Source organism: Orcinus orca, chromosome 18 (genome assembly GCF_937001465.1).
Source record: "Orcinus orca chromosome 18, mOrcOrc1.1, whole genome shotgun sequence".
NCBI classification, from domain to species: domain Eukaryota; kingdom Metazoa; phylum Chordata; class Mammalia; order Artiodactyla; family Delphinidae; genus Orcinus; species Orcinus orca.
In genome coordinates this window covers 46,123,496-46,141,640 of record NC_064576.1, presented here as the reverse complement: position 1 = coordinate 46,141,640, position 18,145 = coordinate 46,123,496, and the positions used below count along the sequence as shown (strand labels likewise).

At 36.1% G+C, this 18,145-nt stretch overlaps 1 protein-coding gene across 2 annotated transcripts in view; it reads right to left on the bottom strand.

The window, feature by feature from the left end:
• The window catches only part of DIAPH3 (diaphanous related formin 3), a 546,165-nt gene that overhangs the window by 369,281 nt on the left and 158,739 nt on the right, over positions 1-18,145 (bottom strand). For both annotated transcript variants that reach the window (XM_049700932.1, XM_049700933.1), the window contains 4 exons: positions 16,409-16,483; positions 16,257-16,326; positions 10,884-11,020; positions 8,860-8,965 (listed from right to left, as the gene is read on the bottom strand). In XM_049700932.1, the coding sequence (XP_049556889.1) occupies positions 8,860-8,965; positions 10,884-11,020; positions 16,257-16,326; positions 16,409-16,483 (388 nt within the window). The remainder of the gene's footprint in view (positions 1-8,859; positions 8,966-10,883; positions 11,021-16,256; positions 16,327-16,408; positions 16,484-18,145) is intronic.

Sequence of the window (18,145 nt, the reverse complement as noted above, 5' to 3'; positions counted from 1 at the left end):
AAATGATCAAAGGAAAATCTTTAGAAGTAGAAAGAGGTTAAACAGCAAGACAAAGACACATGCTGGAATTGACATCACTTAATCAGCAAAGCAGCTTTCTGCCCTTGAAAATGAAGTGAGAAGGTTTCTTCACATGTGAATATGCATCACCTAAAGTTCCTCTAGCACACAATTTAATTTACTGCTGTCTATCACTATGTGCAACACAAACAGGAGAAAAAATAAACACTTTATGCATCTTTAACCTTTGGTTTCCAACCCTTTTCAGACAAACAAGTTTAAGTACAAAATGCCAGGTATACTAACAGCAGTGATGCTTGAGCCTCGAACACAGGCCTGTCCAGGTTTTGCAAAGGCCACCAGCACAGATGCTTTCTCCATGATTATGTGGAAGGAATTGAAAAGGTATCCAACAAACAGCAAAAGCAAACATTCTTTAGAAAGTTCACACTTGGTCAACATATTTCATCCTGAATATAACATGTTTTCACATGTAAAATGATGGCTATACTACACTGAAAACATATCAGCTTCCAAAGCTAAATTCAGACTGGAAACAAGCACCAGTAAAGTACTTAAATAAAAATCCTATCAGAATCTGTGAATACTTACTATCTGGGCCTGGAAGACACAGGTCAGACCGCTATTCATCTTCTCTACCCCATAGCAGAAATCATCTGTCTCTCTTTGCACAATCAAATTCTACATTATCAAGTTAAAATGAGTAAAGGATGCTTATAGAGAAATATCTTGCCTCCAGTGCAACTAAAGAAACTCCAAAGAATTTTAAAATCTCATGTGTTAATTCAGAATATAAACTAAAATAGACTACTACATTATGTAGACAAACACAGAAAGAGTGAAGTATATCAGCATATGTAAAGTCCTATAATTTTACTTATATTTCCAATTAAATATTCGGTAAATGAACACAGTAAGAGGACAAGTCAGAGCTTGAGGTAACTGCATATATCTCATACAGATGCAGAGAAATAAACTGAAGGATTCAAGAGGCCCTAATTTATATGAACAGGAACAGTTGGATTCAAGACAGAACTTGAATTTTTAAAGGTTTATTCAGACACTCCCCCTGAGACATCATGAATTTCTTCTGTGTTCTCCCATTTTGTTGAAACTCCTAGTATCACAATTTTCATATGAAACATTAGCCAGCTATAAATTCCTGAGTATAAGCTTCTTAAGGACTTAAGCAGTGTATTTCATTCATCTTTATAGTTCTAATATCTAGCAGAACCCTGAACGGCAATCTCTGAATAATTAACTAATTGACTGGTTAATTATGAAATTTTGCAGTTACCTTCAGTCATGAATTAAGTGTATCTTTTTGGTGGTCTATTGTAGCAGAAGTGAAAAAATGTATTACACAGACTCAGAAAATTGGCAGTATACTCTAGGACAAAAATGTTTTTTTTAGTTTAGTAGGTGTGTGCTCCACATGACAATATGAGTTCACGTTGGTGTATTATTTTACTGTTTCTTTAATGTTTATTAGCTTAATGGCATATTATTTACTAGTCCATTTTAATATGTTTAACAGTTTGATTCATATAGATACAGTAACCAAACTGCTGCAAACCTCAATAAAAGTAGTGGTAAAAAAAGAGAGGAATTAAAATAAATTGATCTCTGCATCCTTCTGGAATGCCCCAACAGTGATCCTAAAGATAAACGTTCTACTACACTCTGTATCCTTCATTAAATGTGCGAACGACTTACTTGATATTAAAAATAACTCTAGTTAACATTGACTTTTGTGAGGGGGTAGGAGATACTTGAAACAAAAAGAAACAGTAAATCAAGATATGACTATTCATTATAGGAAGACCTTCGTTTGGTCTCGTGCAAAATTAAACTTGGGTACATTTTGAGCATTTAAGGGGTAAGGGAAACAAAACAAACAGAAGCTAATAAACTTGGCTAAATTCAAAAAGGCATTGTAACTGATTTGTTTCAATGTCATATTTGTCGATTATTGCCAAGTAACATATTTCAAAGTACAGAGTACTTTGTACTACTACTCTGTAGTATCATATGAACCAAAATTAGTGAAGGTTTTGTTCCATTCACTCAACAACAAGGTACAACAAACGCACACATTTGTGTATACAGAACAACACCAGGAGCATCAGGCTGAAGGAAAAGGTGACAGAAGGAGGTGCAACGGTCTGCTCTCTGCTGCCAGGCAATTCTCTCTGTGTCTCTGCATGTATTGCAAGTAGAGGTACAGATGGTTTTCTTCTGCAAGACCTTGACAAGGATGTCTGTATAGCAAACCATCTTGGAAGACAGAGACAGCATCTCCCCTCCAGAGCAAAAGGGAAGGCAGACCCACAGCCCATTCTGAAAGATCTGTGTTCTCCAAGCTCCTGTAACACGACCTGCCATTGCAGCCATGTCTTCAGACAGTCCCTCCAAAATAAAGACTGGACTCAATTATTTCCTGAACTGAGAACCCAAAAATTTATCAGCTGGCTGGGAGGCCTTGTTGAAAGCACTGTCACCTGGTAGCCCCAACTGATAGAGATCCCAATTGGGGGTCCCCAACAACTATAAACAACATGTTCCTTCCAGGAACACCATGTGCACCTTCAAAACTATGTATCTTGTGGGGAAGCCAGGCATTAACATGCCTCTCTCTCCAAAAACACCATGACTTACACCACAGAGGTGCTCATAAAAGATGCTCAGGTGTGTGAGGAAACAGTACCAGCACACGTACAGCCTCAGACAACTGTGGCCATCTCTCCACACCCAGGCGAACTTTGGTTACTCTGGGGAGTTTCCTGGAGAGAACACTGATCACTACATACGTGCACCTGCAGACAGTTATCCCTACGATGAGTCACTGAATTAGAACAGATGATACGAAATGTGTCCCTGGTTTTAGCTGAAGTAATCAGTGACACTGCATCAGCCTTGCAAGGCACTCAGGTCAGCTTTCACTCACTGGCAGGGTTGTTACAGATGAAAGAGTTGCCCCAGATGTCCTCCTTGCTGAACAAAGAGAAGTCTGTGCAATCATTAATACCTCAGGCAGAGTGAAAGAGCAACAGAAGAAGATAAGAAAGCCTCCTGGTGTCCTAAGATAGACCCTGACGGTTTACAGGATTTGTTCAGCTGATGGGATCTGGGACCTGAAAGGCATGCCTGAGGTCAGTACTGCAGGGCAGCCTCAACCTGCTGCTTGGAGCACTGCTGACCAGCAGGCTTAATTAAATACTCTGGGAAACAAATGGAATGGAGCTCATCACAGCCTGTATCAGTCAGAGTAACTGCTGCCCATGATACCAGACTTGGATTCTCTAAGCTCAGGGTGTCGTCCCTATAACACAACCCACTGAAACTGGAAACTGGGGTTGACAAAGCTGATACCTGAGCTACTGCTATGGCTGTGGGTAACTGAAGTCCTTTGTTTTTGACCTAGGAGTTTGTGTCTTTTGACAGCAGCACCCATACAAGTGTGGCAGACTAACACAGTAGTTTACAAGTGGCATAAAACCACAGATTCTTTGTGTTCTTGACACTCCAGGAGTCCAGGAAGACGCCATAGGAAGGGAAGGTACAGCGTGCCGTCACTGAGGACACAGATGCAGAGGAAAAGTCAAATAGCCAACCCCAAAAACTGCAGGATTCCCATACTTTGATTCCTTTCCTGACAAAAATCTACCACAATCCCATCAGCCCTATGCCCAACAACATGGGTTTGAACAAACTCTTTAGGATCTAGATAATGCTTCTGACACTCTAGCAAAGTATGGCTCTAACAAGAGAAGAAAGAAGACACACATAGAAAGAAAAAATAATAATAAGAGGATAGAAATGAAAATAACAATGAAAATCAAAGTGTGACAGATACTAGAGATTGGTGCACTCACATTATTCCAACCCTCTTCTAAGGAAGACCCAGGCAACACAAGGAGCTAATCACACACATGAAGACTGGACCCTATCAGAATCAGAGGTAGTCACATTATCTTCATCATTATTATTAGCAGACTTAAGTAAATGTAACAATCCTCCCTTAAAAAGTACTTTGAAATAAATATACTTTGCACTAAGAGAAAAATGAGGAATTTTTAAATTTTACTATCTCCCATTTTCTCCAATTTAAAAGCAAACAATTGGTTTCTATTTTATTCAGAGACAAACAAACAAGTTTTATTTTTAATTTCATTTGCTAATATCACCCCTGACTAGTACATTTTAATAAATGCAACTTAAATAGCTAATGGAATAAAATGGGTACTTAGAGCAATAGCTTTATGGGAAAATTGATAATCAGCTAGTTCTAAAATATTTTTTTTATTTTTGTTAACTTTAGAAACACCCAGAGAGAAAAGTATTTAGATATTACTAAAGTACTGCTTGATCATTTTAAAGGAAATAGAATTAGCAACCCCAGAAAAGAGAATCTACTTACTTTTTTCCCCCTAAGTTAGCTATCAGGAAAACAATAACTTTACTCTTAACTTAAGCTTGCTACCTGCTAGCTATTTCATACATTTGACTTAACAGGAAGAAGAAACATCCATTAGAGTATAAACACACAACAAAATGGTTTAGTAGGGAATATTAGAATTGAGAACAATTCTTTGAATTGTTCAATTGAGAACAATTCACAAGAAATGAATTTAAATGATGCTAAAATGACCTTTCACTTCTCACTGAAAATTAAACTTTAAAAACTATATCAAGAAATTATAGTGTTTATAGGACATCAAAAAATAATGACACTACTAAGTGTAACAGAAAATATACTTAATTACAACTTAAGCAATTAGTTTCATAAAAGCTAATATAATCAGCCACCTGTATCCTGATAAAAATTCCTCAAGCAATTTCCACAGCTGTCCAGAAAGAGGCTGCTGCTAGCCCCTCCTCTCCACCCTTAATGCCTTAACACTAAATATGGCAAATAAGCCGTCATTAAGAAAGAAATCATCCCCACAAATATTCACAGTAGCATTGTTCACAATAACCAAAAAGTTTAAAACAGCCCACATGCCCACCACCTGACAACTGATAAACGAAATGCCGGATACCATACAGCAGCATCATATATGGCATCAACAACAACCACAACAAAATGAGGCTCTGATACATCCTACAGCATGGATGAACCTTGAAAATACTATGCTAAGTGAAAGAAGGAAGAAAAGACCACATACTCTGTGATTTCACTGATACCAAACATATGGAATACAAAACTCTATAGAGGGAGAAAGTAGAGTATTGGCTGCCTACAGCTAGAGATAATGAGGGCACCGAGGGGTGATGGCCAGGGCATGAGGGCTTTCTTTTGGGGATGATGAAAATGTACTAAAATTGATTGTGGTGAAAATTGCACCGTTCTGAATATACATAAAAACATGGAATTGTACACTTTAAATGAATAAATTTTATCTCAATAAAACTGTTAAAAAAATCATTTCAAAATTATATCAATTCTCTAGACGAATATATTTTCATTTCTTCAAGTCTTACTGTCTTCTATGGAATAGTAATCTTAATTTATAGTTTTTAATTAATAGTTCTTTTTATCATATTTTATCGTAACTATAAAGTTATTTTTCCATAACTTAGCACCTTCAGTAAAATCAGACTAACTACCCATAATAGAAATGAATAAATTTACCCAAGAATTTTTTTGACTCATGTAGTTTGCCTTCAAGTTCATACAGTAATCAGGATTTTAAAAGACCAGATAGATTTAGTTTAATGTCTGGTAGCCAAAACAAATTTAATATGCCAAATAACCAAGAATTTTAAGGTTGCAATAGTCAAACTTTCCAATTAATGAGTCAATCATGTCATTAACCTAGGCAAAACTTGACTTTGTTCTTAAAGAGCCCTTCTTTATCCTTTCCCTCACAGCTTTCAAACATCAAATGATGTAATAATGTTGTAAAAAAAGTTGGAACCCCAATTTTATCAAGATTTTTTAAACTTTTATTTTGAAGTAATTATAGATTCATTGGAAGTTGCAAAAAAAAAAAAAAAAATACATACAGGTTGGTCCTGAGTACTCGTCACACAATTCCTCCCATTGGTAACATCCTGCATCATTATAGTACAATACCAAAACCAAGAAGTTGAAATTGGTACAATCCACAGAGCTTTTTCAGATTTTACCAGCTTTACACTCATCTGTGTATGCATGTACAGTTCTATGCAATTTCATCACATGTATAGATTTGTGTAACCATCACCACAATCAAGATACAGAACTGCTTTAATTGCACGACACTCCTTCCTGCTATTTATTTACAGCCACACCCAACACTTTCCCGGACCCCAATCCAAATCTTTGGCAACCAGTAAAGCAGTAAACTGTTCTTAGAGAACTGTTCTCTATAATCTGGTTATTTCAAGAACGTTATATAGGGCTTCCCTGGTGGCGCAGTGGTTGAGAGTCCGCCTGCCGATGCAGGGGACGCGGGTTCGCGCCCCGGTCCAGGAGGATCCCACATGCCGCGGAGCGGCTGGGACCGTGAGCCATGGCCACTGAGCTTGCGCGACCGGAGCCTGTGCTCCGCAACGGGAGAGGCCACAACAGTGAGAGGCCCGCGTACGGCAAAAAAAAAAAAAAAAAAAAAGAATGTTATATAAATGAAACCACACTGGGCAACCTTTTAGGACTGGCATTTTTCAACAGTGTGTAACCTTTTAGGACTGGCATTTTTCAATCTGCATAATTCTCTGAAGATTCACGCAAGTTGCGTTAAGTCAGTAGTTCATTCCTCTTTGATGTGGAATAGTATTATATGTACGGTGTACCACAGTGTAACCATTCACCTGTTGAGGGACACGGGGTTGTTCCCAGTGTGGGGCTATGACAAATAAACCTGTTATAAAAATTTGTGCATGCATTTTTGTGTGAACATAAGTTTTCATTAGCAAGTTTTCATTAAATGCTGGGTTGTATAGTAAAGTATCAATTTTAATATCAACACTGGTAATGTTTCTTTAAAAAATGAAGATCACATTTAATCTCCACTGACTTTATTTTTTTAATTTACCAAAATTACTTTTTAAAGCTAGCATTTACTGAACGTTTCTGCTAATGAACCAAGCAGCGTACTAAGCATTTAAACCTATATCCTATGTAATCCTTGCATCAACAGTGAGCTAGGTACTGAGATTATTGCCATCTTACAACTGCGAAAACTGAAGTATAGAAAAGATTTGGGAACTGATCCAGAGTCACTAAAGCTACGATGTGAAGAGCTGGGACTCAAATTCAAGCCTGCCTGACTCAGAACTCTATTGTTTTCATCATTCCTGTAACATGTGTGTCATTAAATACAAAAAGTATGCATTAGAACCAAAAGGTCTTTACTTAGGGAATAAACTTTACATGGGACTATTACATTTCATAGTGAGATTTTTAAACTAGACATAATTTCTAATAAGCTGCACAAATTACCAAAATTAATCTAATAACCTAATGGTATTTGCACAAACACTGTGCAAGTAAAAGTTACATGAGTACTAGAGGAAAACCCAGATAAAGTAATTGTTCAGCTTTTCTCTACACAGTTTCTTTTAGGCTCACTCTTCATTAGTCCTGTGGTGAACAGGAAATCTGGGGCCAATGAGAAATGAGAAGGAAAGGGAAATGAGGGTAATGGTAAATGGATTAACAGACCCCAGCCCACCGAGGAACTGAAGGAGCAGGGTTGAGGTCAGCGGTGGACACAAAGCCCAGGCCCCCACTCCCAGATGTGGAAGGAGGAGCTCTTTTCCAGAAGCTCCAGGAACTGGACCCACGCAATAGTGACCATACACGTACTCAGATCTTCAAGTCTGCATACTGTCCCAAGAAACCAGTCACACAGGGTTCCTCACCACCATTCACAAACACTGTCACCAGAAGCAGATTCACAAAATACCGTCTTCAGAAATGTCATAATAAATTATTAATATGACAGTCCCTAACATTTTCTGATTTTTCATCAAATACCATGTTTATTTTTTATTAACTTAACACTAAGATCTGGCTTTTCCATTCCTACCACAATGAGAAACAATTAAATGGCTAAAGTACACAGAGCTTTCAAGTAAAAATTAAAACTATAATATTTTACTATTAAGTGTGAAACAGATTTACTTCATAGCTATTAGCACCTTGGTTTCCAAATTTTATTGCACATTAGAATCACCTGAGGATCTTTCAAAAATCCCAATAGCCAGGTCCCAACCACACCAATTAATTTTTTTTTTAATTTGAAGGTAGGAATCAGTCATCGATAATTCCTTAAAAATACTTAGGTTTGATTAGCAATGATTGTAACAATAGTTCCAGCAATAAAATTCTTGTGTCTTTAAAAAAAGGGAGAAATTAAATGAATATTAGACATGCAGCTTGGGTATTATAGTGTTTCAAGTCTAAATGTGACTTTTTGGGAGTGCTTAAAAATCTTTGAAAGAAAAAAAATCTTTGAAGGGATTTTTCTAAGTGTATCTTGGTCTTTTTACTCATGGACACTCTCAACTTTTCAGATATAAAACTAATACAACGAAAAGCCACAATTCACTCAATTGCCTAGACTTCTTAAAAAATTATAAAAATCAACAATTGAGATAACAATTCATGGACTATGATTATATATTTCACAGAGAAATCTAGTAAGTCAACTTCTAGGAACCTAAGGAAATAATTATAGGTGTACATAAATTTGTATCTATAAGATAAATTATGATATGTTAGAATTCTGTATTTATTTAAAATGCTATAAAATATTAAATGGCATGTGGGGTTTCATACTACAGTATTAAATATAAGTCAATCAGGAAACAGTTACAAAAAACAGTATGAATGATAAACATGAAACCTACTTGCAATTGAACTGAATTGTGCCGAAGACCTTCCACAATAGAAGAAAATCTGTCAATTTTTCTTTCTTCTCCAGATGATGTTAAAGCTTCTAAAACTTCTTCAAGGCTATTGGAAAATTTGAAATTATAAAGTAAATTACAAACAGCAAATAACCCAAATAACCCAATACAATAGCTTAATCTACTAAACTCCAGAGTGACTACTCCTAGGCAACCAATAACATTTTAAAAGTAGCTTACTGATCATATAGCACATATCAAGCATGAACTATGTTACATGTTTTAATTCATTTATTCCTCATAATAACCCTATGATCATGTTTATTTACCAAGCATTTATATACTACTTACTACACATCAGACACTATTTAAACCGGTTTACAAATATTAACCATTTTTAATGTATATAATTCTATGAACTCTATAATATGGGATAATTATTTTTATCCCATATTATAGGTTAGGAAACTGAGGAAGAAAAAGGTTAAGCCATTTGTCTAGGGTCTCAGGTCTACTAAATGATAAACCTGTGTAGTGAGCACTATATAAATGCTCTTAACCACTACAACCCTACTCTGTCTTGAGTATAAATAAATGAAGCTCTGGTGCCCAAAAACATATAGTACTAAGGAATTACAGTCAAATATAAAGAATAATGGTTATGCAAGAAGTATACTTGCTACTTCTTTAAAGAATGCTTATGCTAACAGTACCCAGCATACTGTAAAAGCTCACACAGTTTGTGGACGTAGACACTTTAGTCCTAAGAGTTATTTACTCATTTTAATGACCTATCCTGAAGTCAAGAAATAATACAAATAACATGGAAGTGGAGGAGGAGGAGTAGAAGAGGGAGGAGGAAAAAGAGGAAGAGGATTAAGAAAGAGAAGGTAAAGGAGAAGGACAAGAAGAAAGGAAAGGAGGGAGGAAGGGATAGGGAAGGAAAAGGGAAGAAGAGATAGAAGAAACAAGAAGTAAGGGAGAGAGGGGGGAAGAGGAAGGAGGGAAGCCAAGGGAGGAGGATGGAGGAGGAGCAGAAAGGAGTTGGGGGAGAACAGGAAGTATCTTATGTGTCGACATTAAACTCACACTTAGGTTTCTGCACCAAAATTAACATGGCCTTTTTAAAATGGGAAAGTGCAGAAGCTGTACGCCTGGCTTTGCAGCTGGGACTGCAGCAGGCACGGCCTCATCCAGGGATACACACTATAGCTACATATGGGGGCAGAGGGCCAGGGCTGAGTGGTGCCTGTTGACTCTCCAACTAAGTCCAAACTGAGCAGCGCAACAGTCATCGGCCCCACAGGACCTCTACATGGACAATTTTTAAATGTGTGCAGGAGGTTTCACTTACAGGGCTCTGCCTACCCTTATAGGAGGGAGGGCCATTTCTGTTTGTTCTTTTGGTTGTGCAGTTTGTATATCTTTATCATTTATAAAAAGTATTTTAAATAAATTTTAAATGCTTTCTTGTAATAAGAACACTAATCTTCCTTAAAAAGAAAAACAGGTTTATTTTTATTTATCTTTTAATATGTATGTAATGGTCTTTTAGTTACAGCTCTAGCAATTGTGGATAATGTCTTTAAAGTTAAAACTTTCGTATGTACTTTACTGTCAAGGACCTTGTACCCTCAACCATTACATTATCAATTACACACTTATTATTGAATTAATTCTATCCAAAAAATAAATAAATAAATAAGAAACAGAACCAATTTGTATATTTTTCAAAGTCTCCATTTAGAATGTTTATTTAGGTTTTGAGTTCAGAACAGTTTAAATATAATGAAGAAATCCATTTTTCATAGAAACATGTTAGCCCATAACTAGTATATTGATTAAGAGAAAAAAATTACTACTCAAACATTTCTGTTCAGCCAATATAAATCTAAATCACCTGCTTAAGTATAGTTCATTTTTTTAAAGTAAATTCTAGACTAAAATAGAATAATGAAAACATTATATGACTCAAACTGTATTAAATTATTATGTAATGAGAGAAATAAGTTGAGAAGACTTACATGCTTTCCTCCCCTACAATGCACACTGCAGAAAGGAGTTTAACCACATCCGTCATCATACTGGGCTTCTCAGGATCAATGGCTCTGGCTAACAAAGAAAGACTCCTCTCTTCACTCATAATTCTTTCCAAGCCATACTACAACATTTTGGAAATAAGAGGTTAAATTTTAGTGGTTAGTTGAAAAAATAGTGCCCTGAAGGAAATGTAGTTATTTTTAAAATGTTTATAAGATAATATACGTGTACATGTAGTAAAGCCAGAAAATATAAAGAATGCATAACATCCTAAAAAAATTCATAGAAGTATTCCCTTTACATTAAGAACTATGAGAATCAATCAAATATAGGTAACTCCTCAAAGGTAATTTTATAGCAATATGACTGATAATTACTAAGATAGATAAGTGGCCAACTAGAGAAAGAGAGAAGCAGTGAGGAATACTGAGATTCCCAACAGGAACATACAAAATGAACAGACTGATACTGAACCAGACACTGAGGCCGTGAGGAGCTCTACTGGGAAGGAAGGTTGGTAAGAGGTACCACAAATAAATGCACAGATCACTGTCCCAGAGAAATATAATGTGAACCACATGTGCAATGTAAAATTTCAAACAAAAAGTAAAACTGATTTTAATAGAATTATTCCGATATACCCAAAATATTATCATTTTAACATATAATCAATATAGAACATTTATTGATGAGATATTTTTACTTTTTTTTCTTCCTAAGTATTCAAAATCTAGTGTGTATTGTACACTTACAGCACATCTCAGTTCAGACTAGCCACATTTCAAGGGCTCAGTAGCCACATGTGGCAACCACATTACACAATGAGGGCCTAGATAGTAACACTTAGTTCATAAACAGGCAAAAGCTGAAGGGTGATTCGGGCTGATACCATGTAGAAACTGCCATAAGAACATGTGTATTCTGATCTGAACGATATTTTGTTATCAGAAAGACAATGCAGTTGTAAACACATTATATAAATGGAATGATTTTGAATGAGGCCAAAGTTTGCTACTGCCAGGATGTCACATTCAATTAGAAGATAGGAGTTATGTTAATGACTTAGTGTTTTGATTTAAGGATGTATACATCTCTTAGGGTCTACTCACAATTTATGGAAGATAAGTATCAAATAACAGAGGATGAATAGAAGCAATAAAACAGTACTATTTATCTATCATACATCCCAGAGGATCCTCTTAAAGAGTGAGAATTTAGTTGATTAGAATTACTACTAAGCACTAAAAAGGAACTTAATCTCAATTACAGACCTACGAACTCAAAAGTAGCACTAGGTATTGGTATCAAAGTAAAATCTATAACAAGCTTAAATCCAAATGCTTTGAATGTTATGAACGTTATGAAAACTTATTTATAAGTTTCCTGCCTTGTATATCGCATTTACGTAAAGAAGCTTCACACTGTGGTGAAATATTGCACTTGCTTTAAACCACTATCTAAAGAACACAGGTACAAAGGAGGAAGTACAAACAGAAGGGTCAAGGGCCCCAGGGTATGATTTTTGAAGGGACTTCTCTATCCTGTTGGTGACAGGGAAACGTTTACAAGGAAACAGCTAAACCAACCAGGAAATGCTCACTTTTGTGGTACTCTGGGCTGTTTCATAACTGGAAACAAAGAAAAGCAGGCATGGGGCCAAAGACTACAATATGCCTCGACAATCATTCCAGGGAATTGTCAGAGTTTTGTAATGTACCACTTAGACCCAATTCAAAAAGTCAGTCACCCAATGATTACCAAGTACCAAAGGGCTAGCTCTGTCCTAATAAACCTGAGACTGAGTAAAGCTTGCCTTCAGCACTTCCTCCTTCACTTCCCCCACTCTGGGCTGGCATGAGCCAGCACCTGCCCTTCTGGAATCAGAATCCTGTGGCTCCTCCAGCCATTCAAAGCAACTCATATTGATTTCCTCTAAGGGATACCACCTACCTTCTCTGTCAGGCCCTCTGACCCTAAACCATGTGTCAAGAGTGGAACAGGAGCATTCTCTGATCTCCTAGTTTCGACCAGTGTCCTGTGAACTCAAAGCTGCATCACTGGCAATATTCTCTGACTTCGCTAATGGAAAATTGTACGGTGCTCATTTTGAGACTGGAATGAGGCCAGGTTACCACTACTGTATCTAGAATTAAAGACTGAACTGCTTCCTACTTGTATAAAATTAATCATTCAATTATTTAAAAAAACAAAGCAAAACTAAACCCATTGACTCTGTGAGAGAAATAGTCAACTTACCAGTGCTGGCACTTAAAGTGCATTAAATGAAGGCTATTACAAGGTTAGAGAGATAGTGACCAATTTTGGAAGGTCTGTCTCTCCACTGAATGTCAAGGATCCACTCCAGAGTTTAGGAAAACTCAAATTTTCTAAACTGAGGACCAGTGATAGGTTCCCTTTGCATTCTACTTGAGGCCTATTATTACCTCATAGAACTACAGGCCACTGAAGGTGTGTTAGGCAGGGGAAGGTGAATACCCTAAATCCCTGTGTCAGATGCCCTACATGAACATTGGTGCTGAATGACTACCCACGTTGAGTTAATACCAGCAGCAGAGATAACGTAGGGAGGGGGCTGGCTTCAGAAAAAAGGCACCCTCGCTGGGGGTACACACCTTAACACAAAAGGTTAACTGGCCAAAAAGAAACCCCTGTTTTGACTACCTCTTAATTTAAAGGTATTTAACTTTTCATCTTAACTTTTATTTTCTTCCTAATAAATACTCAAAATCTTCTTCTATTTAAACACTATTATAAAGTTCAATTTAGTATTATAAAAAAATTCAATTTCATACAATGATATAAGATTCACTCATAATATCAATTATATGATTAATTACTAGTACCAAATAAGGTACTAGTACATACATTTTTTTCTCTTAAAGCCTATATTTTTCATCATTCAATGAACTTTTATAAAGACTGCACAGCAAGGTAGAGGAAAAACCATCAACCAATCCTGGAAAAAATATATTTACCAAAAAATTTCACATATAATTATGTTTAGAATTCAGACATTATAATTCCAAGTATCAGTAACTTTTTATTCATAGCAGCATGACAGTAATAAATGCAAATGGAATATATTCCAGCTCCACATAAACTATAAACAAAATAATCCATTATTTAACAATAAATCACATTATATTAATTAGAATATAAATACATAAAGTTTACTCCCTTTCCAATTCAGTCTTAAACCAAGTAGGAATATTATCTTCTATATACCACTTCACTTTAACCATGACATTCTTAAATTCAAATTATGATCCAAATACCCCGTGCCCCTTTGTTTTGGAAAAATGTTCCTGGGTTTTCGCTGCTCTTAGCCTTCCCATCACCAGTGAAATTTCCAGTTGCTATATTCTTATTTTAGAAGCCCCCCCACTCCACCTGAAAGCAAGTGTTATATACTCAGTGTGAAAAGATGTCTCCCTATGAGCAATTTGATTCCTTTATTCACTCACTCTTAAAACATACTCTACAAAGGTTACATAATATATCTAAAATCGAATTCTCACAAAACAGTGAGTTCAGTACAGAAAGTACTTGTGATTTCTACATCAGATATTTTCCCTGAAAATCGTATCTGATTGGAGGAAGCAGGGAGGTGAAAAATATTTCATTGGTTAAAAATAGAAAACTCCAGAAAATGATGAAAAATCCATAAATAATTCAATTAAAAAATAATTATAAAATATAAATATTTGCTGAATTTAATAAAAAGAAATGTAAATGTCAATAATTTAAGTACAAGTACTTAAATACGACGTTCTCTAAAAGTTTATTTTAAAAATGAGGATAGGGTTTCCCTGGTGGCACAGTGGTTGAGAATCTCCCTGCTAATGCAGGGGACACGGGTTCCAGCCCTGGTCTGGGAGGATCCCGCATGCCGCGGATCAACTAGGCCTGTGAGCCACAACTACTGAGCCTGCGCGTCTGGAGCCTGTGCTCCGCAAAAAGAGAGGCCGCGATAGTGAGAGGCCCGCGCACCACGATGAAGACTGGCCCCTGCTTGCCACAACTGGAGAAAGCCCTCGCACAGAAACGAAGACCCAACACAGCAAAAATAAATTAATTAATTAATTAACTCCTACCCCCAACATCTTCAAAAAATAAATAAATAAGGATAAGGCAAAAATATTAAAAATTAAAATTAATCAGAAATACAGTTTTGCTATAAAACACAAATCATCACCCAACATAGATAAAAGTTCCTCTCCCGCTGTCTAATGAATGAAAACACCTATCATTACTGCACACATCATGAGATAGATATGATTAGATGTTAGAGCTAGAGACATGGCATGGAATAGAGCTAATTTCTGCAATTAACAGTATGAAAAAAAGGAAACACAGTTTGATAAACCCAGCTTCAGTACAGAGCATAAACCATTTCTCTCTTCTAATATATCCTCTTTAAATATTCAAACTGCAGACCTGTCATATTATATTTGGTTTCAATATTACAGTTGGCTCTTGAACATCACAGAGATTAGGGGCACCAACTCCTCATGCAGTCAAAAATCCGAGTATAATTTCTGACTCCCCCAAGACTTAACTACAAATAGCCTACTCTTGACCAGAAGTCTTACCAATAACCCAGAGTTGATTAACACGTATTTTGTATGTTATATGTATTATATACTATATTCTTACAATAAAGGTAGAGAAAAGGTTATTTTAAAAAAGCAGAAGGAAGAAATAATACACTTATAGTACAAATATGTATTTATTTTTAAAAATCCACATATAAGTGAACCAGTGCAGTTCAAACACATATTGTTCAAGGGTCAACTGTACTTGCATTAAGCATCATTGTTCCTCCACCTCTGGGACCTGTTCATATCTGTTCACATTAATTTCATTAAAAATTTAAATCTCTAGACTATAAAAATGAAGTCTTTCCAACTTAATTCTTTGGTAATAAGTATTACTGCAGACCACATTTAATAATCGTTTATGATTTCAAAGCTGATTCATGCTATACTTCTGAAAATTAAAAGAGAAGAGGGAAGGGAGAAAGAGAAGGGAAAAAAAAGAGGACAGATAAGGATGTAGAGAGGTAGGGAGGAAGGACAGGAGGAAAAGAAAATTAATCTGCGCATGAAGGGTTAAGCACCAGAAGAGGATCTATTCATCCCCAAGTTTCTCCTGTTGAGAGAGTTGATTTGACAGAAAACTAGAAATCAATACTTCAATATTTTTTCCATTGTATACTGAAAAGCTTATCAAAGCAATGCATCACTTTAGTGCAAATTCTATATTACATAACTCTTCTTTCATAAGAATTTCTGTAAGAACTGATAAAGAACAACTACAATTACCTATGTACATACCTGGGTGTTCATCAAGGCCTTTAGACACTGTATGACTTTGTGCTGATTCTTCTTTATCATTTTTTCTTGTCTGCATAAAAGATATCAATGTTGGAATCATCACTGGACATGCAAATGTAGCTTAATTAGAAATAATGATTATCAATACTTACATTTTGCCACTAATCAGCTTTTCCAAAATGTCCAGTAATAATCCAAGCCCCTCATGTCCAAAGCTCTCCACCCAACTGAAAAACAGAAGAAAGGGTAGTCATATATTAAGTCAGTATTCTAGTTTGGAATATCACAATAATGCTATATACTCACAAATATTTTGCACTTGTTATATTCTAGTCATAAATACAATAAAAGAATAACACTATGTGTAAAATCATTCATGATTCATAATCTTTGTGAAAAAAGGAGCGATGATGTGATAAGCCAGTGATGTGCTGAACCCAGCTTGCACTTGGCTTGTGAGAGCTGAGTGTGCCCAGCTCTTCCATGCCCCATGTCCATTGACATCATGTTAGTAGCTTAAAACCTGCCATGTTGGAAGTATTGACACTACAGAAATCAGCAAATGCTGCCAATCAGAGTATCCCCTCACCCAGAGCTGGCTGTTAAACATTTAACAGCACACCACTGGATAAGCCTCACTCTGGACTATTCCAAAGAGCAGAAATTGGGCAAGGGAGCAATATTTAAAGAGAAAAGATTCCGGTCTACATAAAGAAAAAGATTACTGGAAAAATTAGTCAAAATATTGTAAAAGCATGTTCTAGGAGAATTTTCCAAACCACTAAAATACATCTTTATAAATGTTAACAATTTATTAAATTTCAACGTTCAGTTGCACTTTTAAAAACAGCTTTATCATTATTTTTATTTATTATTTATTTATATTTTTTTGCGGTACACGGGCCTCTCGCTGTTGTGGCCTCTCCCGTTGCAGAGCACAGGCTCCAGACGCGCAGGCTCAGCGGCCATGGCTCACAGGCCCAGCCGCTCCGCGGCATGTGGGATCTTCCCGGACCGGGGCACAAACCCGTGTCTCCTGCATTGGCAGGTGGACTCTCAACCACTGTGCCACCAGGGAAGCCCTATCATTATTTTTAAATAAATATTTTCATCTTGACCCAACCACCTCTATTCCATTAAACCCATTAATATAATCAAAGTATGTATGCAATTAGGATAGCAGTGCCAATAGACAACAGCTCATCTTGATTATAGGAAAACCACCTTAGGACAAATCAGTGTTGATTTGGAAAGCCTAGCACAATAAATAAAATAATGTTAACAATAAGTCTTCCAAAAAGTAGAGGAAAGAAAAAGATATAATATGCTATATATGTGTATTTCTTTGTATATATGTGCTTGTATACATATTTGTTTGTATGTATGATTTTATGTGTGTATGTGTGTCTGTGTGTAGCCTTTGAAAAATGGAATATTAATAACAAACTTTCATCCAATAATCAAAAGCAGGATGTTATATAAAGAATAAAAAATTTAAGTCACATACAGCTTATAATGCCATTTTCTTACTTAAGACACAATATTAATTCCTTAGAAAATAAGAGTAAACACCAAATGTAATATATTTTCATGAAAAATAAAAATATTATTTTAAAAATTCCAGGGACTTCCCTGGTGGTCCAGTGGTTAAGACTCGGCACTTCCACTGCAGGGAGCGCAGGTTTGATCCCTGGTTGTGGAACTAAGAGCCCACATTTTTGGCATGGTGTGGCCAAAAATTAAAAAAAAAAAAATTCCCTCTTCTTCACTTGTACACTTCTGTGAACATGGCTTAATCACCTACAAATAGTCAGAGTTTCTGATTTTAACCACCCCCCCACAAAGAAAAGAATTTGCCATTTAGATTGGCAGACTCATCTCAGACTATT